The sequence below is a fragment of the Nomascus leucogenys genome, chromosome 13 (assembly GCF_006542625.1).
Source record: "Nomascus leucogenys isolate Asia chromosome 13, Asia_NLE_v1, whole genome shotgun sequence".
Classification (NCBI taxonomy): Eukaryota; Metazoa; Chordata; class Mammalia; order Primates; family Hylobatidae; genus Nomascus; species Nomascus leucogenys.
In genome coordinates this window covers 77010076-77035988 of record NC_044393.1, presented here as the reverse complement: position 1 = coordinate 77035988, position 25913 = coordinate 77010076, and the positions used below count along the sequence as shown (strand labels likewise).

The following is a 25913-nucleotide window of genomic DNA, read 5'->3' as shown; positions in this document are numbered from 1 at the left end:
GCAACACAGTTGAGACCCTGTCTCTACAAAAAATAAACAATATTAGCCAGGTGTGGTGGCATGCACCTGTTGTCTCAGATACTCAGGATCTGAGGGAGGATTACTTGAGCCCAGGAGTTCGAGGTTACAGTGAGCTATGATGGGGCCACTGCACTGTAGCCTGGGCAACAGAGTAAGACTCTGTCTCCAAAAAAAGAAAAAAAAGAGAAAAAAGAAAAAGAAAGTAAAAAATAAAAGCATGAATTGAGAGCCAAATAATTTCCAAATATGTGACTCAATCTCCCTCTAGACAAAATACTAAAGTAAAATGGGACACACATGACAAGCGAAAATAAAAACTGCGTGAACCACTTTTGCTCTCATGGAAGGAAACGTGTGGGGCTCACTAAAGGCCAGATGAGGAAAAAGGATGCTTTTTAACAAATGCAGGCTGCTCAGGGATCTTGGCTTCCTTGCTAACTATGGACAAGAAGTGACTGTGACTGCCTCCGAGACTGAAATCAGCACGCTTAGGAGGAGCCTACAGCAGCAGGCAGAGAGACCTTGAACAGTCTCAGTTCTGATGCTGTAAGGTCACCTGCTCACCAGCCAAGCCCAAGGCAGGTGCTTAAAGGACTAGAGGGCAAGAGCGTTCAGGAGGCACTGACCTGTTGGCTACAGCTGACTTCTCTAGCCCCACCTGCTATCCCATCTGACCAAGCGATCATTCTACATACAGGGGTGCAGGAACCGTGACAGAACGGCCAGCTGGCTTGGGCCAAATGCCACTCCCTATCAAGCTGTGGGGCCGTCTGCCTGAAAAAAGGCCACATAAAAATGGAAAGTGTCCACCCCACCTTGAAGTACAGAAGGCTCTCCAAAAGGCTGGGATTAATGAAAGCAGCACATAAGGGACTGCTCCCAACAGTTATCTTGACTTTCCCCTTGAGAATCACAACCCAAACTCCCTCCTTACCGCAAAGAGACATTTCCAGCAGAATGCTACACTTACATAATGGAGGGTGCATACGACAGATATCTGCAAAGCTCTAGCAGGACAATCGCTGCCCAGGCGAACAATCCCACAACATGAATAGCATGCCTACTCACTTTCAGCTTTGCAGGTAGTTTTAAAAGACCAAGGGATCTTTCTCTCTCCAAGCCTACTCCCTCAAACCACATTCTCCGTGCATCTCATCCCTTCTGCTTCTTCTAGGTCACTGCTCCATTCATTATCCCTGTGCAGCCTTTCCTGATTCCTTCTCTTCAGAATTCAGACCAGTGCTTCTCAATATTTCAAACCTCATCTTCCCCAGGATAATCTCTCACTCCATCTTTTTTATAACCTAATTTGCCAATATTTTGTTGAGTTTTACATTCTAAAATTGATATTATGAAAACAATAGGTGTACTGAATAGCCTTTTCAGCTATCCATACCTTCTTGATTCTTGAATAAGAATTACAGTTCTAAAAGCACACAAGATGCTGACATCCTCGGAATGTTACCTTCACCCTTTGGCTTTTACTTTCTGCACTACTTTTCCATTCTCTGTTAGATATTAGGGAAGTGCAATCTGTACTTACTAAGTCTGTTTCTTACTTCCCACTTTTACTTCCCAGTCACCTGTAATTTACCTTTAATCGACTCAACTCTGATGAAACTGTACCAAGAGAGGTTACCTGTGACTTACTAGTTGATAAACAGCATAAAAGCACTTTACAGTTTTTATATACTTGATGTTTAATGTAAACTCTGACACTGCTGATGCCTGGGAATTCTTTACTCCCTTGGCTTCCAGAGGAATGCTATCTCACGACTGTCTTACTGCTCTGACCGTATCTTCTCTGCCCATATATGAACACCCAGCCCGCTCCATGCAGGTTGGTGTCTTCCAGGGTGCTTACTCCTTGTAAACCTGTCCTCTAGGCACTGTAACAGTTTTAATTACTGCCTCTATGCTGATGGCTCCCTGACCTGAATACTTGTGTAGGCTCCTCTGCTGAGCTTGAACATTCTCATGGATATTCCAAAACCAAACCAACAACCTATTCCTAAAACCTATTCTTACTTTTGTGTTGCTCTTAATTGTGGACATCTCAATCTACCCGATTGCTCAAACCTAGGACGCTTTCATTTTCTCCCCTCCACTCAACACCACCCCCCACTCCTGACCAAAAAGAGACCAGGCATTCCCCGAATCTCAAGTCTACCTCCTACTTTTCCAAATCTCTCCAGTTTTCTCCCCAGATTTCAGACCTCTACTACTCTCTTGCCTCTTCATTGCTCTCCCAGACTCCTGTGCCTCATTTATTCCAGTGTATCCACCAAAATGAACTTACTTAACCCGAGTCTGAGCATGACGCCCCCTTGCTTAATACCTTCCAGTGACTCTGAGGGTCCACTGCATAATCTAAAAGAGAAGGACTAGCTCGTGTCTGACTTGTCAGCCTGACCCCACACTCTACCCTCCTTACTCTTTATACTCCACCAGTAACAAGGGCTACGTGGTTGCCCAGATCCATGCAGATGTTCATACCTCTACAACTCTGCACACGCTGCTATCTCTAGCTAGAATGTGCATCTCCTCCTACTCCCCTCCCCCAACACAGTAAACTCTTATATGTACTTCAAAACACAGCTCAAGATACCAGCACCTAGGGAGGTGTTCTCTGATGTCCACCTAAAGAAATAATCATTCCCTCCTCAGTGCTACTTCTAGACCTTGCCCGTAATTCTATTCTCTCATCTAGTACCCAACTTTACATTTTGTTTACATGTCTGTATTCCCTTGGGTGTTTCCTGAGACCTAGGACTGTGTCTTACCTGTGTATTCTTTGGGATGGGGTTTTAGGACAGTGCAGAGTTCCTTGCTCCAAAGTCTCAGAGGGAAAAGCCAGGAGTCTTCCTTCCAGCAAGCTTAGTCAGAAGAAGGCTGGCACAGCTCCTTTTCGTGATTTATTTCCAGTAATGGGTAGGTCACAATTTCTATGGTAGAGCCATAGCTATGTGCATACATGCTGCACAATCATGCCACTCCAAATTGAGGGGCAAGGTAAACTCGTTATAAAAACACTCTTTGCAAGGGGAAGGATCATATTTATTGATGATCTGCTTAATAATGGGCTTGTTTTAGAGTCAACTCATTAAACTGCAACAATCATGAGGCAGGAAACAATTCCCAGTTATAACTGATGTGTAAACTGAGGCTTGAAGAGGGTAAATAACCTCGTTAAAGTCACCTGCTTATACACAGTAGAGCCATGATGCAAACTGAGATCTGCTTTCTCTTAAGACTTTTCCCTGTCCTGTATTCTTGCCAGGTTTCTGAAGAAACCAAAAGATGCATAATATAACAGCATACACTATGGCAGAAGAAAAATGTAAAAGGCTTATATTTTTATCACGTATTTGCTTCTGTGTAATCTATCTTTCACAATGTAAGTTAACTCAGGCAATGCCTTTTGAATTGCTAAGCTTAAAATAATGCCAAATACACACAGGAACAGGCTGATGCAGAGTCGAGTGATCAGACTGCTTGTGTCTAAGCAACGTAAAACTAGAAGAATTCTGCCGGAAAACTCCAGCCAAGATGGTCTGTGCTCTGAGCCGGCTCCATTCAGGTAGTTTAGAGTTTAAAAGACAAAACTTCAGTGTTCTCTTTCCCCTATACATTTGTGGCCAAGTTTCCTAGGAAGAATAATACTGTTTCTCTTTTTTACCTCTGGGATAAAACTCTACATTGCCAAAAGGATGCTTTTCTTTCTCAGCTACAGAGCAGAGGATGAGATGAATATATACAGGCATACCTCAGAGATACTGCGAGTTTAATTCCAGACCACTGCAATAAAGTGAATATTGCAAGAGAGCAAGTCACACAAATTTTTAGTTTCCCAGGGCATATAAAAGTGTTCACCCTATACTGTAGTTTAATAAAAGCACTTTATTGTTAAAAAATGCTAATGATTATCTGAGCCTTCAGTGAGTCATAATCTTTTTGCTGCTGGAGGGTCTTGCTTCCATGTTTGTGGCTGCTGACGGATCAGGGTGGTAGTTGCTGATGGAGGTGGTGGCTGTGGCAAAAAAAACAATGAGGTTTGCTGCATCAACTGGCTCTTCCTTTCACCAAGTATTTCTCTGTAGCATAGAATGCTGTGGGATAGCATTTCATTCACTGTAGAACTTCTTTCAAAATTAGAGTCCATTCTCTCAAACCCTGATGCTGCTTCATCAAGTTTATGTAATATTCTGAATCCTTTGTTGTCATTTCTACAATGTTCACAGCATCTTTGCCAGGACTAGATTCCATTTCATGAAATAACTTTCTTTGCTCATTTATAAGGTGCAACTCCTCATCTGTTCAAATTCTTTTCATGAGATTTCAGTAACTCAGTTTTATCCCCAGGCTCTACTTCTAATTCTAGTTCTTTTGCTATTTCTATCATATCTGCAGTTACTTCCTCTATTGAAGTCTTGAACTCTTCAAAGGCAACCACGAGGCTTGGAATCAACTTCCTTCAAATTCATGTTTATGCTGGTTGCTGTTTCAACCTCCTCCCATGAATCACGAATGTTCTCAATGGCATTTGAGGTGGTGAATCCATTCCAGAAAGTTTTCAATTTGCTTCCCAGATCCATCAGAAGAATCACTATTTATGGCAGCTTTAGGCTTACAAAACATATTTCTTAAATAGTAAGGTTTGAAAATCAAAATTACTCCTTGATACATGAGCTGCAGAATGAATGCTGTGTTAGCAGGCATGTACAGTCTTCTTGTACAACTCTTTCAGAGCTCTTGGGTGACCAGCTAGCTGCAGAACTGTGAATGAGCAATAATACTTTGCAAAAAAATCTTTTTTTTTCTGAGCAGTAGGTCTCAACAATAGGCTTAAAATATTCCATAAACCAGGCTGTCACCAGATGTGCTGTCATACAGGCTTTGTTGTCCCTTTTACAGAGCACAGGCAGAGTAGATTTAGCATCATTCTTAGGGGCCTTAGGTTTTTTGGAATGGTCAATGAGCAATGGCTTTAACTTAAAGTCACCAGCTGCATAAGGTCTTAACAAGAGTCAACCTGTCTTTTGAAACTCAGAAGGCAGGCACTGACTTCTCTCTAGCTATCAAAATCCTGGAATGGCATCTTCTTCCAGTAGATGGCTGTTTCGTCCACACTGAAAATCTGGTGTTTGGTGTAACCACCTTCACCAGTGATCTTAGCTGGATCTTCTGAATAACTTGTTGCAGCTTCTACATCAGCACTTGCTGCTTCACCCTGTACTTTTATGTTATGAAGATGGCTTCTTTCCTTAAACCTCATGAACCAACCTCTAACAGCTTCAAATTTTTCTTCTGCAGCTTCTTTACCTCTCAGTGTTCACAGAATTGAGGAGAGTCAAATCCAGAGGACTTTCTCTGGATTCGACTTTGGCTTTAGGAAATATTGTGACTGGTTTGATCTTCTATCCAGACCACTAAAATTTTTCCACATCAGCAATAAGGCTGTTTCAAGTTCTTTTCTATTTTGAGATAGGGTCACATTATGTTGCCCAGGCTGATCTGTAACTCCTGGGCTCAGTCTGCTGCGTAGTTGGGAGTACAGGCATGCACCACTGCACCCAGCTTTGTTTAGTTTTCTTATCATTCAATGGGTGGAGCAGTCAGAACATATACAACATTTATCAATTAAGTTTACCATCTTATATGACTGTGGTTCATGGCGACCCGAAACAATTGAAATAATAACATCGAACATCACTGGTCACAGATCACCATAACAGATATAATAATAATAAAGTTTGAAATGTGAAAATTACCAAATGTGACAGACACATGCTGCTGGAGAAATGGCACTGACATACTTGCTTAACACAGGGTTGCCACAATCCTCCTACCTATAAAAAAAAATTCAATATCTGACGCGCAATAAAAAGAAGTGCAATAAACCTGGACATGCCTGTGCCTCCAACTCTCTAGCAAAAGTTCACTACCAAGAAACTTCATGGGTATAGAAACCTTAGTAAAAAGGTACAAATGGCTGCATAAAAGGACTCTCTCACACACTGCCACACTGCCCTTCAGTTTACCATAACTCACATTAGCAAAAATAAAAGCATAGCCCTCCAATAGGGCATGAATTTTTTTGCATCTCTTCTTTTGCATAGCTGCCCTGAGCTTGGTGTCACTTCAATGAGTCCCTTCAGAAGGCCTGCAGAGCTGTGCAGTGATCAAGTTCATAAGAGTATGCACAAGAGCCACAATGAGAAGTGACAGCCAAGCAGCAGCAGTGAGCTCCATGGTCATGTGTTCAGGGAGTGATTTATCTCACATAACTCAATCCATTTAGTGGGGGCCTGAGGGAGACCCTTATCCAGACAAGAAACTACCTGTGCCTTCTAGGAAAAGGAGGCCAAGGTGATCTGGCAGGAGGCAGCAAGCATGACTCCTGTTTCTCTTTCCCCATAGCAAATTCTATTCAATAATTCAACGTAAGAAGTGCTGAGACAACAGGACAGTAACAAAAAAGGCAGGGTGGGGACCACGTGCATCTGGGGACCATGGCGGGATATGTCTTTTGCAAGTGAATGAATGTTTGTGTGTGCAGGGGTGGCTGGGCGGGGTGCGGGTGGTGGTGGAAGTAAAATGACAGCTTTCCCTCAAAGACTGCAGTCTCTGAGAAGTACCAACTGGAAATAAGTAACTATTATTTGCCAGCAGCAAAGAAATGAAGCAGTTTGTTCCTTGAATGCATAAATGTAAATTGCTCAAAGAGCACAGTTTATACATAGCCTTCTGGCTTGAGAAATATTAAGCTACCAGAAAAGACAGGGTAAGATACACATTAAGTCAGCAAAGAAAGGAGCATCGCTTGCCTTAGCACGTCAACCTTAGCACAACAAGAAATACTATCGACGTGGGAAGAGCGTGTGAAAGCAATGTCACAGCTGGGGTTTCATAAAGGACTGGGATCTTAATGGCATTTGAAAAGAATGAAAGGGAGACAAACGGCACTGCTTGGGAAGCTACAGGGGAAGAGTGTCTTGGCTCCTCTGAGGCCTCCCCACAACTAACATGGCATGGGTAGTTTGTTTCAAGTGGGTAATAAAGGCCAACTCTGAGAATTCCATGGCTGGTATGTTCCTAGGTCTGGAATTTCCTTTGCTCTAGCTCTATAAGGGCTGCGTGCTTGCAAGTTGCTCTACTCCTACATCCTGCACTTGGTAGAAATGAGGAGCAGAAAGGGGGTGCAGTGCTGGGTCTGCAGTGACGGGAGGATCCAATCTAGAAACTGTGTTTGCATATCCCAACCACAGAGGAAGAGCATGCTGGTGGGCTCTAGGGTCTATCTAGAACACAGGGGGAAAGGAGGGTATGTGGCTTCCAGGGATGACTTCTGAGCTCAGAGTAACATGTAACACATAAGACTTACCTGCAAGCAAGAAGGTGATAAGGCAAGTTTCCTTTGGCAAATAGAGTTTGAGACGAGAACCACTGAAGACGTATTCCACCACAGCTTCAGAACGACCTGCCCGCTGAAGAAAAGGCAGGAACTGCTTTGCTTTTTGGGTATCCTGATGGAGAAAAGAGGAAAAGAGTAACTGGAAAGTAATAAAACCCAAAGTTTCTTTCTTTATAGTTTAGGACAAAAAGTTTGGCAGGAAGCTAAGCAAATAACCCTATTTATAGACATTTCTGAAACCAAGACATAGACATGATACCCATGAGGCCTCAGTAAAGAAATACAGTTAATCGACAGTTTCCAGAACATTCTCATTGACTTAAATACTCAGTTAAAAGGGTGCTTGGAAAATGAGACTTTCACACCAGAGTTCTCTGGGGCTAGAAGAGCTCATCTTCCTTTAACATCAAATTGAGGGGCCAGGCGCAGTGGCTCACGCCTGCAATCCCAGGACTTTGGGAGGCCGAGGGGGGTGGATTACCTGAGGTCAGGGGTTTGAAACCATCCTGGTCAACATGACAAAACCCCATCTCTACTAAAAATAGAAAAAAAATTAGCTGGGCATGGTGGCACATGCCTGTAATCCCAGCTACTTGGGAGGCTGAGGCAGGAGAATCGCTTGAACCTGGGAGGCGGAGGTTGCAGTGAGCCGAAATCGCGCCATTTGCACTCCAACCTGGGCAACAAGAGCGAAACTCCGTCTCCAAAAAAAAAAAGAAAGAAAAAAAATTGAGGTAAGAAGACTAGTACTAACCTTCCATTTAACCTTTAATATTCATTTAAAAAAAAAAAAAAGCGACGCCTAGGCCATCTCACATAGTGCCTATAACCCTGTCCTAGGAAGCCAAAAGTAGTTTATCTTTAAATAGGTTATGTAAGATTCAGAGCTCACAGTTTCTTAACCTTGAGAAGAGGCCAGCCTTCTCCAGGCACTAGTACAGCAACTCCTGCTCTATGTTCATTTTGGGGATGAGATGATACCTGGGGCATACTGTTACTATCCAGGGAAATCTAGAACAGCAGGATGTGGTCAACGGAGACAAATGCCACGTTATGTCAGCATGAATCATTATAGAAATAATAAAAACACGTAAAACGGAATAGCAGTTCAAAAACTTTTTTTTGTGCATCAACACAAAGTCTGTGCGCTCCATCCTCCAGAGTGCCAAATCATGGACATTTCGACTCTCAGAACTCTCATTCATATAGACGCGAAGGGCCTTCAAATCCTTTCAGTCTCTCAAGCTAATTAAACAGGTGATAGAGTAAGCGAGCATCAAAATATCACATCGCATATGCTAGGGGAATAGTCACTGGATTTTAGAGTTTTAGGTTTTCAGTCCAGCCAGCAGAACTGAAAACTCCCTCTGAGGACACCAAGTTCTGCAAACTTTCCTGACTTCTGTGACACAAGCAGTCTGCACCCAGCCAAGCTTTTCCTTTTTGACTCTTCTAACAACAGAGCTATTTTATTTAAATTAATGCACATAAGATAATGAAAACATAACAAGCCATCAAGTATTTCAAGAGTTTTCAGAGCAGCCAAAGGGGCTCCTCTCATTCAGAAGCAGTAAGGTAGGCTGGGATGAAAACAGTATTTATAATAACTAAGATTCATGCTTCCCATCAAACAGATTCTTAGAGAAAAAGAGAGACAGCGATCCATTCTCAGTGTCTCTAACAGTACAGTGGTAAAAGGCAAGGTAACCATGAGCTTTAGTGGGTTGGAAACTTCCCCACTGAACACTTAAGCAACACATTCTCCTACACATATATAGCATGAAAAATGCCTGTCTGGCAGCTGGCTGAAGTCCAGAACAGTCAAGCAAGATAAATGCTCCATGGGAAAGAAAGCACTACTTGATTAAAATCCTTGTGCCATACTAGTCTAAATCTGGGACATTATTCATGAGCTGAACCAGTAAGTCAACAACAATTATCAAATTGATTATCGCAAATCATGAGGCAACCTAACATCTCAGAAGAGAAGGCCTTTTTCCTCAAGATCAGAGCAAGCTATATTTTTCAGAAATAGACTTCTGCTGATCACTGTCCTTTGGATGTAGTTATCTGGAAAAAATGCTTATAGGAATAACAATGGCACACACACAGGCATGCCTTTCATGTTTAAACTAACAAGAAGGTTGTAACACCCTCTCTTCCTTTTTGCTAAACTCTTACCTACTTTATAAAGAAAGAAACCTACTCAGACTGAGAGTAATCAAGGAGCCTCAAAGGGACCTTAGAGCTACCCATGTCATAAAAACCAATACATGTTCCTGACTCCTCCCAAGTCTCAATGCACAACTCAACAGCTCTATTCCTGAAATGACAAATGGGAAGATAGCCAAGAGGATGACATGTCACTGATTATGGCAAAGATCAGAAGTGAAAGCCAACTATGAAAATCAGGCCGGGTGCGGTGGTTCATGCCTGTAATCTCAGCACTTTGGGAGGCCGAGACAGACGAATCACGAGGTCAGGAGACCGAGAGTATCCTGGCTAACACGGTGAAAGCCCGTCTCTACCAAAAGTACAACAACAACAAAATAGCCGGGCGTGGTGGTGGGCACCTGTAGTCCCAGCTACTTGGGAGGCTGAGGCAGGAGAATGGTATGAACCTGGGAGGCAGAGCTTGCAGTGAGCCAAGATTGTGCCACTGCACTCCAGCCTGGGCGACAGAGCAAGACTCCGACAAAAAAAAAAAAAAAAAAAAAGAACAAGAAAATCAAAGGCATACAGCAAAATTTAAAACCTCATCAGAACTGGCCATGTTTATTTCCAGATAAAAATTATAAGGTAAGAACATGGAGGTCCCCATATTCTTGGGGCAAGTATTCCAAAGGCTTGGATGAGGTGATATGCCTGTGTACCAGTCATTAAGGGAAAGATGGATATTTCATCCAAGCTGACAGAATATTAAGTTCTTATAAAGTCAATGAAATTGATTATAAGAACCCAAAGATGTCGGCGCTTTCAAATCTCAGTCACAGACACACAAAAGTATATGTCTTTCCTTGTCATCTCAAGCACTTTTTTGCTTGACATGTTCTTTTTCAATACAAACATTCTTGAAATCTTTAATATTTGTTTCAGTGGCTCAAATGAAAACACTGGTTAGGAAGACTGGCACGTTTCCTCAGGTGATGTAGCTATAAATCCTCCCTGGTAATTTAGTTATGGAAATTATTTATTTTAGAAATTCTCATTATAACATTATAAAAGTGACGGAATTCAGTTAAGTAATTTGCCTTCCAAAGAGAGAGTGCAAGTAGCAATGTGCTTCAGTCTCTTAGACACATTTCCAGGGTTAATAAGAGCCGGGAGACAGAGATTTTCTTAGAAAAAAAAAAAAAAAGAAAAAGAAAAAGAAAAAAGAAAAAAAAAAAACCTGGCCGGGCGCAATGGCTCACGGCTGTAATCCCAGCACTTTGGGATGAGGAGGCAGGAGGATCATCTGAGATCACAAGTTTGAGACCAGCCTGGCCAACATGGTGAAACCCTAAAAATACAAAAATTAGTCGGGTGTAGCAGGGTGTGCCTGTAATCCCAGCTACTTGGGAGGCTGAGGCAGGAGAATCGCTTGAACCTGGGAGGCAGATGTTGCAGTGAGCCCAATCATGCCATTGCACTCAAGCCTGGGTGACAAGAGTAAAACCCTATCTCAAAAAAAAAAAAAAAAAAAAGAAACACCCAAAACCATATATATAAATAAAGATTTAAGACCTTAGATTTAAAGAGATAACAACTACAGGATTTGTTACACAGAATGCTCATTTCAAGGTAATATCAAATATTTCTGCTTATATATCTATATGCTAAGGCTTTCACTCTGTTTTCATTGCTATTGCTTCCTTACGTAAGGTCTGGGATTCTATTTGCCAGTTTTCCGCCACTATGTTGGCTCATAGCTTTGAGAAATCAAGTTAATAAATTAGTTGTGGTTTTCTGTTATCTACACCAATATTCCCCTCCACTGGTGTAAATAATCAGGAAGCAACTGGATTTCTGATAAGAGAAGTCTTTTTTTGTTGTTGTTGCACTGGTAGTTTTCACATTACCTGTGCTCTACAACAAACTATACATAAGTATTTTCCTGTACTCTTAGAAAAGCTAATTTAAGATTGCATTAGCTATATTTAACCTGCTATTGTGGATGGCATCTCTTTAAGGAATGTTTCTGCCTCCTCAATGCACCTTGAAATTGAGAAAGTAATGATGCAACAAATGTGCCTGGGGTGACTTCATTTCAAAGGATGTTAATATCTATATCTCAAACTTAGAGGAACAGGGTTCTGAATGACCCTCCAGAATGGCAGGATGACCCTTAGAGAGAAGCACAGAAGCAAAGGTTATAAAAACACCTTAATTATAAACTCTCACTCTGCCCTGACTTCTGGCTTGTCAGGCCAAATCTCTTCTAAATGTGGGTACATCTATCTATTGCTATAAGATATCCCCTTCAGCAGTTAGACTGGAACTTACCTCTATAAAGTACCTTGCTGAGTATACAAATACATGTTTAAAATAATTTAGTATGATGAATTCCCAGGTTTGGGAGAATGGGAGATTTGGGTGGGTAGATGGGAGAGCAGAGGAAGCGGAATCCTTGTACAGCAGGCACAGAAGCATCTGAAAGACCACCACCCCAGACAGCCAGGTCACCTGCTTCCTAGAGGACCTGAACTACAGAAATCACAATTCCGTGAATTCTGGAACAGGGTTTAGGCTGTCGGTGTGCACTAGATGTATGCAAAGTGATTCCCATGATTTCTCCAATGAAAGTCCCCAAATAGTAGGCATGAAACTAGAAAGGGCTGGTGAAAGGTAAACATAACAGCACACAAAACAGCACGGGAAAATGGGAATAGACTAAACCTATTAGTTAACAATTAACCACTCAGGATTATCATGTGCAAGACTCAGAGAATTGTTAATAATGAAGATCACGAATTAGTTCTCCTCATCACAATCACTCTTTGATTAACATCATAGGACAACGAACTAAAAACAAATACATGCAGAACTTATTACTGGGGAAGTATATTCTACCAGCACTTGAGAAACAGCTAGAAAGAAGTCCATCAATCCTGATGGGCCTTCCTAGAGGTGCAAGCGTATGCTCTACTGCCCATCCCAGGATGTTTCTTCCTCTGTACTGCATGGTCACACCAGGGCTGACCTGAGGGTAAAGGACTCCAGGGCACAATGCTGTTTGGGTCTAACCAATCTTAACTCTAAAGGAGCAAAATCCTTGTGAACAAGAGGACAGACACAGGAAAAAAAAGTGCGGAGATCAGAACAAATCGTTAAGGATACTGAAGCAAATGTGCTCTCTCATTTTAAGTGTATGGTGTATGGTGATCATTCACTGCCGTAGTTATCTATGTTTTTCTGGGTTGTGCAGACCAGGAGAATTACTTTTGCGGCTATGTGGAAGACAAATCACAACTACATCTCCTATCAGCAAGGCAAAACCATCACCTATCGCTCCACACTCTTCCTCCTTTCCACATCTTGGGCGCTACGGCCCCAAGTGCCATTTTAATTCACAGAATGAGTTTATGATTTGATGAAGAGCCAGTTGTACAGCATGATCATCTCTTGAAATACATGGAACCCTGCAGGGGGAGGATACTCTGGGAATGCCCTCGAGCTCCTGTGTTACCACAAAGCACTCTCAAATTTGAAACTGCCCTTCCCTGGCTGGTTATCAGTGCTTTGTGGTGAGATGTGTACTAGAGAGACCAGGGAGGGCGTAAACTTCAGTGAATTGCAAGTTTAACAGGAATGAAGTGAACACAGAGGAGAACACTGACAAAAACAAACTCCCAGACAAAAAAATTACAACAGAAAAAAAAGGTGCTAAAGCTAGGCCATCAATTATCTTTCAATAATTGGGCAGGGTGGCATATGCCTGTAATCCTAGCGCTTTGAGAGGCCGAGATGGGAGTATCACATGAGGCTAGGAGTTCAAGACCCCATCTCTACAAAAAATTTAAAAATTAGCCAAGCATGGTGGCACGGGCCTGTAGTCTCAGCTGCTTGGGAGGCTAAGGCAAGAGGATTGCTTCAGCCCAGGAGTTTGAGGCTGCAGAGAGCTATAATCATGCCACAACACTCTAGCCTGGGTGACACTCTTGCCTTGTCTCTTAAAAAATTAAAAATCATTAAGTGTTGTCTGTGGTTTACAGATTCTCACACTGTTTACTTGGTTGGTAAAGCACCTCACTCAGGCCTGCAAAATGTTGAACAGAGGAGAAACCACAGCCCAGGCTCTGAGCTCCAGTTCTGGGAGCATGAATCAAGAGGACATTTGGACATTTGTAGGAGCATTAAGCTGGAAGAAAGCCCTGAGCTTAGGATGTGTCATTCTAATCAGTGACGCCCTCAACAGAGAGTATTACAATCATTAAAAGAAATATCCTTGCTAAGCAAAGTTTCCAAAGGGGGCAGGAATGGTATGCTTGCCCAACTGGAAGAAGGAAGCCACAGGGCAAAGTAGTGCAAGGGTAGCACTCCAACATATGGAAGAAAACAATTACTTTCCAATCAGACTTGCAAGGAACTAAATCGTCTAAGAGTTTAAGGAGCCCTAAGAAAGTCAGACATCTACAAATATTTTTTTTGGTTGGTCCTACCCACCATTTATTTTTTCCTTTCCACAGTGTACTATACTGAGAAATGAAACCAGAACTTGGCAAATACTTAGGAAGAGAAGACACATCTCTATGTTTAGAATGAAAATATGCAAAGCACCATTCGGACAATCACCGCAGTTCACTAAAATAAAGTGAAATAATGTTAGAGGAATAGATTAGGGACCCTCAGAAAATCGTCTGAGCCAGGCATGGTGGCCTCATGCCTGTAATGTTTTGCTTGAGCCAAAAACATTGCTTGAGCCCGGGAGTTCGAGACCAGCCTGGCCATCATAGTGGGATGTTGCCTCACAAAAAAAAAAAAAGAAAGAAAGAAAGAAAGAAAGAAAGAAAAAAAATCAGCGGGGCATGGTGGTGCACACCTGTAGTCTCATCTACTCAGGAGGCTGATGTGGGAAGATAGCTTAAGCCTGGGAGGTCGAGGCTGCAGTGAGCAGTGATGGCACACCACTGCACTCCCAGCCTGGATGACAGAGTAAGACCCTGCCTCATTCTTTAAAAAAAACAAAGCAAGGCAAAGCAAAGATAATGGTCTGGACGTTATTCATAATCACTAAAATTGGAAATAACCTAAACATCCCTTAACTGGGTATAAATTATAATACACCACACAATGGAATACTACTCTACGCTAAAAAAGACATGGGCAACAACATGCATGAATCTCAAATACATGATTGCATTTGTATGACATTTTGACAAAGGTTAAACTATAGTTAAACAGAAAAACATGAGTGGTTGCCAGGGACTAGAAGTTGACTCTAAAAGGAATGGAGGAATTGGGACAATGGAACAGTTCTAATATCTTGACTGTAGTGATGATTTCATAAATAAATGTTTCTCAAAATGCACATTTGCCAAAACTCACAGAATTATATGCTAAAAATGAGAACATTTTACTGTATATAAATTATACCTTTAAGAATATACACCAAAACAATAAAAACAATGTGCACAGGAAGAATATACAATATTTTAATTTTTAACTCAAGAAAACTTTTCCCCTAACTAATCTGTAAGTAGTTTGGAGAGAATATCAAGTTCAAAATTAACCACCCATTCATTATGTTTTAAATCAACTACTTTGATCACTACTTTGAATACTAGTGTATTAAAGTACTTAAAAAATTTAAAAAGAAAATGGTTTAGATGAGAAAGCAAGGGGTTAGTAAAGCACAGAAAAAAAGTCTCATTGGTTCCCCAAAAGCAGCATAAGAAAGTCTAAACTCTTGGGCAATAGCTAAAAGAAAGCATTAGATGGAGCATGAGGTCATCCTCATAGGCCATAAAGAGGACAGATTTTGTTCAAATAAAGAAAAAAGTTCTACTGAATACCTATGCCTACTGACATTTCTACCTTGAAATAAAATCATGTGATACAGCTTAATGTGAATAAATACCCAATTCTCAATCAAATAAAAATTCTATACAAGCTCAGAGATTGTTCTCTTATTGAATGACTTTCAGTTTCCCAAATTTAACCATATGAAATTATGCTGTGAGAACCATTCAATTTAACCTTTAGAAATGAAGTCATTGCCTTTTAGTGGTAAAAATCTGCATTTTATCATCAACAGAAAATACAATGCCCTTGGCTTATTCTAGAGAATCTTTTTTTTTTTTTTTTGTAAGATAAGTTAGGCACAGAAAGTGCAGATGATGGTGCATCTGTGCCTCAAGTAAAAAGGGCGGAAATAAGAATATACTTAGTTAGGATAAAGTATCAAGCACATAAGCTTGCTTTTCTCCTGTCTTCAATCCTCTTTCTCTAACTTGGATGAGAGGCAGCCATCAAGGCAGTGCCAAAGGTGCCAGGTGATGAGGGCTGCCAACCCACAGAACTATCTGAAAGGTATGGCTCATAATTCTTGCTGTATAGAAAAGTTTCCATGAATAAATCTGCCTCCCTACCTCATCCCAAACTGTCCCTTTTCCTCTTTTTTCCATACTCTAACTTCTCAACACACTAGTCTTACAATTTTTTGTTAACTCAATACTCAGTGTTTATAATATCATGGCTTTGTAAATGATAGCCCTCCAGTTAGAGAGCTTCCTCCCAAGAGTTCTTCCATCCTCCTGCTGACCTCTGCAGGGTGGCTTGTTAAGATTCCCCTTGGCCAAGACTCTGGCAATTCTTTTCACAACCTTTCCCAGATTCCTTCCTCGATCCATGCCTTATGCTTTATTGTTTTATTTCCCTTCATTTTTGTTTAACAAACAAACAAAAAACTACAAACTATTTCATAGACAAAATGTCTTATCTCTTCGAGGTCAAGTAAGTAAATATATTATTGATTTTGTAGTTTTATTCAGGAGAAAAACTATCCTACTCTTGAATATGTTGAATCAACAGATAAACTTCTTCCATTATTCATCAGTATAGTAATGTACTATATTTTTAAAATGACTGAATGCTTTAGTAATGATGTGAAGAAATTTATTTTAGTATGAAACTTAATTGTATCTACTCAAACATAGGAATAAGAGATAGTGGTTCAGAAATACCAATTTGTAAGCACAAAATGTTTATAGGAGAGTTTAACACACGGGGAGGTATACCTTCCAATTATTTTCAGCTAAAATATTCTACAAAAGCAGGTACTTTACTCAAATTGTAAACATCCAATTTATATCAAATACACCATTAAATTGTAACAGTTAAAAGCAGCACTTCTACTTTGAACTGGTAAAGACAAACACAGAAAAAGGCCATTTAGACTTTTAACAACTCTAGAGTTACTTTTCTAAGAATTAAATGATAATGAATTTTTATAGGAATACTACAATAAACATCTTCCACATTTTCAGAATTGAGACATGAGACTGGGCTAAAAACATAGCTTACACATGGTATATGGCATTGAGAATACGAAATAAAGCAAATCAACCACCATCTACAACTGTGCACATCAATTACAAGGCTAGGATTAAATAATAACTTAGGTTTAAAATACTATTTTTTTCTTTAACAGTTTTAGATCAATTTTTATCACTTCCAAAGTCTCTATAGGCAAGAGGTAAGAACTTATTACAGAACAGAAAATGCCTTGAGAGATGATTAAAATAAAATGTGCAGAGTAAAGAATTTAAAAGACATCTGATGAGGCACAAGTCTTCATTTCATGGGCAAATCAAGAACTTGGGGCAAGGAAATTGATGTCACACTTAACTGTGCCCCACCCAAGACAAGAATGCAACTTCAGAAAAGAACAGAGAAAAAAAAAGTCAGCAAGTAACCTATAATATAAAAATTATCTTAAAATCAAAATAAATGTTAGTAAAGGCTAAATGGCTAAAACACTTTTAATACTTCCTAAAAGTACTTTGAACATTCATTTTTGCCTGCAGACATACCAGTATAGGTTCAATAAACCTAAAGTGAAAGTTTTATTTTTATGTCTAATTAGTCTTTTAAAAGCCTTACATTTTTAAAGCATTAATAAAAATGGATAATTATACAATTCAGAAGAGAAAGTTCCAGTTTTTTTTAACATGGAGAAAAATGGCAACAATTATGACAGAAATTTATTACTAATTAAAACAGAAGGTGGTCAATGTTTTGAAGAACAACAACAAATGCATCCAATTAAAAACCCAATCATTTTACTCAATAAAGATTTATAGGATGATGTTGTTAAAAAATACATGCTATTCTTTGGCCTAGGTTTCTACTTTATGGACATGTTCTGAGAAAATAATTATAGACTATGATTTATCTAAAGGAACAAATGTTTATGAGAAGAAAAAACAATAAAACAACCCCAACATCCAACAATAGAAGGCTGATTAAATCAATTCTAGTAGAATAATTTACAGCATTCATTCATCCAACAATATCTGCTAAGCACCTACTTGGTGCCATATACTCTTCTAGGACCTGACTGTATAGTTAAGAATAACACAGTAAGGCCTCCCATCCTGAAAAGAGCTTACAATACTTAAAAGAAAAAGAAATAAATAAGGAAACCCACATTCTGGTGAATAGAAGAGTTAGTAGTACAGATAATTTCTATTCTTTTCACTCACTTATATTTGATGCATTTAAAAACAGAAACTTTGACAGAAAATTTGAATAAAGAAAAATATGCCTAAGGTTTTGTTTCTAAAAGAAAAAAGTCATCTGGGGGCGGTGGCTCACGCCTGTAATCCCAGCACTTTGGGAGGCTGTGGTGAGCAGATCACTTGAGGTCAGGAGTTCGAGACCAGCCTGGCCAACACGGTGAAACCCCGTCTCTACTGAAAAAAAAAAAAAAAAAAAATACAAAAATTAGCTGAGTATGGTGGCAGGCACCTATAATCCCACCTTCTCAGGAGACATGAGAATCACTTGAACTTGGGGGAGGCAGAGGTTGCAGTGAGCTGGGATTGTGCCAATGCACTCCAGCCTGGGCTACAAAGTGAGACTCTCTAAAAACGAAAAAGAAAAAAAAAAAAATCTATGGCCGATTAAGCTTTGCCTAGATAAACTTGTAAATTATTAAAGGTCAGATAACTAATTGTCCCTTTAGTTTGTAAGTGTCAGCATTCAACATTCACTGCAGTGAATTAGTTCTTATAATTAATTGTTCTATATATTTTGAAACAAATAAATACTATTGATGCCATAATAAAGTCTGTAAACTGATGTGGAAACAGCTTGACCTGAAGCTGCATGTGAAATTTGCTCTATGATTCCATCAAAAACAGATTTAAGCACAGTGTTTTATGGTACTAATGACACCAAACTACGTAGCCTCTTTCTAAGGACTAAGAGTTTAATGTGGCTGAGTGCAGTGGCTCACACCTATGTTCCCAGCACTTTGGGAGGCCCAGGTAGGAGAATCACTTGAGCTCAGGAGTTCTAAACCAGCTCTGGCAACATAGTAGATCCTATCAGCATAGGATAGAGATCCTCTCTCTATAAAAAAAATTTAAAAAATTAGCCAGGTGTGGTAGTGTGCCTGAAGTCACAGCTACTCGTGCAAAAAATAGTGTGGACAATGGGTAGAAAACAAACAAAAAACATACATTAATATGATGTGAGAATAAAAATTTGTTCCTAGTAAAGAGAGCAACTTGTAAAAAGCCCAACAGTCAGGCTCAGAAATAGATTTAATAAAGCATATACACGCATGCATACAAATATGTGAAAACAAGCTTAAACAATAATGAAACTACTTTTACAGAATTATACTTTTAAAGTAGTTAGAAATATAGTTAGTGCTTTGGGGTATTTGGGAATTCTAATTCTTCTTAAGGAAAATATAGAATTAATCTTACCCCATCCAGTGGCTTTACAACTTTGTTATGATGTAACCGCATGTGGATATTATATTGGGGTTCTAGAATTGAGACCCTAAGGATCTTGTCTATCAGTGGAAAATGATGTACCACAGAGTGCATAAGTGATGGCAGAGAACTGAGATAGCTTTGGTGAAGATAACATAAGTTAGTTTGTTCAATTAAGGATCTCACATCATTGTCATTTCTTTCTCCATCAGTGCACACGTGCTGATGGATGCCCTCAAGATTCCTCACTCATTCAAAACTACATAGACGCCATCATTATGTACATGTATGCATTTCCTATTGTTAGGAAACTCCTAAAAACTACAGATCTAGAGATAAGACAGTTTCTGCTGACAACTCAGGTGGGAAGATATCTAGCTTTTGCTGCCCCCCCTGCTTTCCTTCATTCCACAAATACTGCTCTATGGTCACCAGTAACTCACGGAATTGCACTGTCCACTGGATAGTTTTCAATTTCATCTTACTTTACCTTGAAGCTGAAGACTCAGTTCTTGCCTTGTGAAGCTCACTCTCCTATTAATTTGTACATTACACTTGCCTGATTTATCTCCGACAGCTTGGGCGGCAACTTTTTAAAGTCTGTTTGTTCAAACACTCCCCATCCATACGTAATTTTGAAATAAAGGACTTGGCCTAGGGACTTTTGTCTCTTAATATTCTCTGGGTAACTTGGTACACTCACATCTAGGTGTCCTATAGTCCTAAACTCATGCATGAAGCCTAGGCCACTAATGGCTCATTAATGCCTCAATTTTAACATGTTCAGAAAGTCTTAATTTTCCTTGCAAATCTACTCTGCCATCATTTACAATATCAGAAAAGGAGCACCACCATCAACCAGATATTTGTGCCAGACATTTGGAAAGCTCATGCATGACACTTGATGTCACTTCCCTTCCTTGACCCCAATCCAATCAACCACTCAATTCTACCAGTTCTTATACCAAAATAGATCTCACATTTATCTTTCCGCCTCCATTGCCACAATCCTAGTTCCAGCCACTATTCAGCAATCACCAGGTGAACTGCAAATTCTCCCCTAACCATTGTTTCAAGTCTATCTCCAAATAACAGCCACAATGGAAAAAAAGAAAAATTTATAGATATATACCTAGCTAACTCTCTCTCTCGCTCTCTCTCTCTCTATATATATGTACATATACACACATAAACACACACACACACATATGCTGTTCTAATTATTCTACTCCCATTTCAATGATTTCTCACTGTTCTTCAGATAAAATTCAAAATCCTTTTCAAGAACTATAACGTTCAAATTATTCAGTTATTCATTCTCCCATTACTATCCTCACATTGCAGCAATGCTGACTGGTCTTCCATTGTGAACACAAGCAACCTTCCACCTCAGGACCTTTGTATACAACATTTTATCCTTTGGCCCTGAACAAGATCTTCTGCTAACTCCTTCTTTGGGTCTCACTTTGAAATCACTTCAAGGACTTTATCAGACCACTTAGAATAAGCTGTGGCCACCAGTATACACTCTCCCAGGACTCTGTACTCCCATTACAATTGTAATTATATAACAAATTGTGTATTCCCTGTAAAAACTATGGCTGTCTTGTTTAATATATTCTCAACACTCAGCATTCCGCCTGGCATATGAAAAGCTCTCGATAAATACTTATTGTTTGATCATTCATTCACTGATTCAACATGAGGAATGCATTTAAAAAACAAGACAGAGATGGCATATGTTAAATGTCAAAAAAGAGATAAAGAGGCAGTAAAAGAACTCAGGAGAGGGAGCGGTAGGATTTGGGACTTGAATTGGATGAAGAGTTTGCAATGTAAATACTATTGGGGATGATAATGACAGCTCTCATTTATAGAGGACTTTCTGTGTGCTAAGCAGAATGCTAAGCAATTTAATAATAATAAACACCAGGCTGGGTGCAGCGGCTCGTGCTTGAGCCCAGGAGTTCAAGATCATCATGGGCAACATGGCAAAACCCCATCTCTACAAAAAAATAAAAAATTAGCCTGGCGTAGTGGCGCACACGTAGTTAGCTACTCAGGAGGCTAACACAGGAGGATCACCTGAACCTGGGAGGCAGAGGTTGCAGTGAGCTGAGATTGTGCCACTGCACTCCAGCCTGGGCAACAGAGCTGAGATCCTGTCTCAAAAAAAAAATAATGAACACTGGCATGTGAACCACTGCTCTCTGTTGAGCTCTTATGTCAACTGTTTAAAACAGCTACATGTATTAATCCATTCAATCACACCACAATCTAATGAGGTAAGTGCCATTATCATACCCATTTCCCACAGGGGAAAACTGAGGTACAGAAAGAAAAAATAACTTCCCCAAGGCGTCAAGGTAATAAGCAATGGAGGCACAATTGAACCCCAGTAATCTAATGTTAGAGCCAGTGCTAATAATCATGACCCCATACCGCCACTATATTCTAGAAGACATGCACCCTTTTTCTGCTGCGTTCTTTTACTAACCAGCCCACTTATAGTTACTAACCAGTACAGCCAATCCTGTACCTTGGAGAATGGCGCACTTTTCTCCAAATACAAGTTCATGCTGTTTGAGCCCATCACTTGGCAAACTGAATGTAAACTGGGCACTATAATGAGATACAAAAAGATCCCCTTCTTAGGAGTTTAGAAACTAGTAAGGAAAACCAATGCACACATATTAAACAACTTATGAAATTATCAATTTATCAACAAGCACAAAATCATGGTAATATGATTATGTAAATGTTGAAGAAGGGCATGATCAGAAGGCAATGGGGATAAAAAGGGAGAAATTACCTGGAAGAAGAGACATATGCCAGGGAAGAAGGCATGGCCAGCAGGGGAGAAGAGATAGCATTGCAAAAACAAGAAATGTGATTCAACAAATGCTAATGAACAATGAAGTCAGAGTCAGTCAACTGAGGACCTTAAGTAGTGGAGGAGATGAATATGATATAAAGAAAATAAATGGGCTCTACTGCGGGTGAAGTATCTGGGGATGTTGCAGTAATACAAATCAATAGAACACAGGTCTTCCTCCAAATTAGAAATCTCGGTAATAGCTTACATTTTCAGACCCCTTCCAAATTCGATATTGTATTAGGAATTCTATAATTTCTTCCTGAGAACACCATTTCCTGAACAACTGAGGCAGAAAACTACCAGGGCATTTCAAAGCAACCCTGAGCTCTAATTTCAAAATATGTGGATGTTAACACTGCAAGGAGTGTCCAAAATTCTGTACGACATATTCTGTAGGGAATATGTTGTAAGCATGCTAAATAAAGACTTAAAATACAAGTAAGCAGAATGTCTATGTTAGTAAAATTACTTACTTTGAAATGTTTATATAAGCAATAGCCACAGGACACAATGAGTTCAATCCAAGGCTAAGTAGTGTTACGATGGTAAAGTGGAGAGTGAATCCGGGGCTATGCAGAAATATTTCAAATTTTATCACATCACTCAGCAGCCATGGGACAGATCAGACAATCCAATCACACACCTCAACCTGGGAATCAGAAATTTTGTCAACTGCCTCCAAAATATACTTACAATCATCCCTGTAATGGGCTCATTTAACCAATTTTGACCCATGAAATAGAATCATAGAGTGTTATCTACATGCACCCAGAGAATGGGAAAGAGAACAACAGAAGAGCATGGACCAGCTATAGCCGAATCTATGGCCAGAGGAACTCTCTTTGGAAAAATATGCTACTTTATTTGGAAAAAATATTCCTAACTCCCTCAATTTCCTTTCTTACGGCTTTGAACAAAGAAGAAAGGCAAAAATCATTATAGCTCAGTACACTTCACTAAAAGCTAGGACCCTGTTGCTGAGGAGCTCATTTGCATGCACTCCTGTTTGTGAAGGCAGTTAAACAAGGAAGCAGAAAGAAACTAGAAAAATTTATGACAGAAAGTTTCCTGATAATAGAATCCACGACAGTGACATGCTACTGATTATACTGGGAGGAAGATGTTTTTGTTATATAAGAACGAACAAATAAAGAAGCCCTGTCTCTTAACAGTGCTCCACCTCTGGGCAGCTCACCTGAGCAAACATTTTCTCAGAGGTGTTGAATTGCAGAGCTAGGACACTCACATCAAAGGACAAGAAGCTGTGCCCTGCTTTCAAAGTCCGATCCTAGCTCGCTACCTCAAGGTTATCTGCTCTGGTGCCTGAATTTTCCAAGACAAGACTGTTCTGAACAAAAAGCTAAACCAAGTAAGGTACAGACTCAGACTTGGAACCAGACATGATGCAGATGAAAGAGACATACTCACTTTCTAAATTTTTCTTTTTTAAGATCTTTCACAACCAAATTATTGTTCATGTTTCCAGGTACAGAGGAGGCAACAAAACTAAGATTTTCAAAGCATATAATTCTATAATCTTTTATTGCCCACTATATATGTGGTTTTGTATTTCTCTTGCTTCTACAATTGTTTCCCCTGTTAAAAGATAATTTTCAATAAGGTAAAATCTTGACTCTTATTCAAATATAAAATAAACTCATGTAGAAAATTTCATTTTAACCCCACTAATTAATGAGGGAACCAGAAAGGCTCAAAGAGACTAAAGAACAGATATAGATAAGTTACCAGGAATACTGAGGTGAATTTGCTACAGATGCAAAAACAGAGTCAAACTAGGGAATAAAAATGTAAAGTTTGAAATCATTTCTCTTACAGGGTGGAAATCAATTGTATCTCTTCAGGACTACATTTCTACATCTCTATCTACAAAGATGCAAAACAGCCCAACTAAATGAAGCTAAATAAGAGAAGTGAGAAACCATGTCCTAAATTTGGTGCCCTCGAAAAACAACACAACTCAGTCAAAAAGTGGACTAAAATCTATAAAAGGAGGTAATGAAACACAACCATCATTAACTGTGGTACCTGCTGCGATGAAATTTTGAAAAAATTCCTGTGTAAATAAAAAATGCTTTCAAATTTATTTAAGAGAGGGATGGTCCTGTAGTTCTGGCAAATTTGAATAGGGGAGTTTCAAAAAACAGAAAGTGGTTGCACAGAATTCACATGAACAAAGAAACTGTGGACAGCCAGGTGTTGTGGCTCATGCCTGTAAGTCCCAGTTACTTGGGAGGTTGAGGCAGGAGGATCTCTTGAGCCCAGGAGTTCGAGTCCAGCCTGAGCAACATAGTTAAGATCTCATCTTAAAAAAGAAATAAAAGAAAGAGAGAGAGAAACAAACCATGCACAAAAAAACTCCAACACAATGGTTCTTCCATGATAAGGGTGAGGGCAACTGGCTGAAGCAACTCTCTGGTAGAATCAAGATCAAGGTCTTCTTAGTAATATCCAATTTTTAGCAGAGACATGTTTTAGAAGAAGTGAAAAGAGAAAAGAGGGCCGGATGCAGTGGCTCATGCCTGTAATCCTAGCACTTTGGGAGGCCAATGCGGGCGGATCATGAGGTCAAGAGCTCAAGACCAGCCTGACCAACATGGTGAAACCCCGTCTCTACTAAAAATACAAAAACTAGCTGTAATCCCAGCTACTCAGGAGGCTAAGGCAGGAGAATTGCTTGAACCTGGGAGGCAGAGGTTGCAGTGAGCTGAGATGGCGCCACTGCACTCCAGCCTGGGCAACAGAGGGAGACTCCATCTCAACAAAAGAGAGAAAGAGAGAGAGAAAAGAGGCCAGGCATGGTAGCTCACTCCTGCAATCCCAGCACTTTGGAAGGCTGAGGTGGGAGGATCACTTGAGCCCAGGGGTTTGAGACCAAGCCTAGACAACAAAGTGAGACCCCATCTCTATTTTTTTGAAATAAAAAATTAAATTGAAAATATAAGAGAAAAGAAAAGAAAGAGTTTGAAGTTTTTTCCAAAGTCTGGGAGAAACTTACGAGGTGGCTGCCACTTTGGCATCAGAGGTTGTGTGCCACAGAGGTGATGGCATGTTTCTGTGCAGCGAGGATCCAAGCCAGTCACCTGGCACATTGTAGTCCAACTAGAGTTCAATAAACTTTGCTTGAAGAAAGAAGAAGAAAGAAATACAGCAACAGCTTTTCCTAAATTAGTGACAACTTGAGCTACGAAACACAACAGGGATGCAAGGAAGCCACCAGGATAACCCAACACTCCCACCAACCATGGCTTCCAGGCAAGGGGCCAACCATATTTAGAGAGCACACACTGCTTGCTCTGGAGAGCAAGTTCCGCAGACAGTGAGCTGGCTCTTCCAGAGTTCCTTTGGGATTTTCTCAGGATAGCAAATGCAGAGCCCAGCAGTGGAACCAGCAGCTACTGTGTGAATGAAGCTCCAGTGCTAGGCAACCCCTCTAGTTCACAGAAACCCACCCGGCAGAACCATAGGCCTTGATGTTGTGCCATCTGTACAGTAACTTACACTGCAGTTGGCAAGAGAGACGTGAGAACATGATGTAGGGCCATGATTTTAGCCAAGGGGGGTAAAAAAGGGAAGGGCTATTTAAAACAACAGAAAACAAATACACTCAGAGAGCATTTGTGCCATCAAATACCAGAGACCAGAAAAAACATAA

General features: G+C 40.1%; 1 protein-coding gene across 1 annotated transcript in view; it reads right to left on the bottom strand.

Annotated features, from left to right (window-relative positions):
• Positions 1-25913, bottom strand: part of SND1 (staphylococcal nuclease and tudor domain containing 1) — a 440010-nt gene that overhangs the window by 154032 nt on the left and 260065 nt on the right. Inside the window, exon 15 of the mRNA XM_003261285.3 lies at positions 7406-7547. Within this exon, the coding sequence (XP_003261333.1) occupies positions 7406-7547 (142 nt within the window). The remainder of the gene's footprint in view (positions 1-7405; positions 7548-25913) is intronic.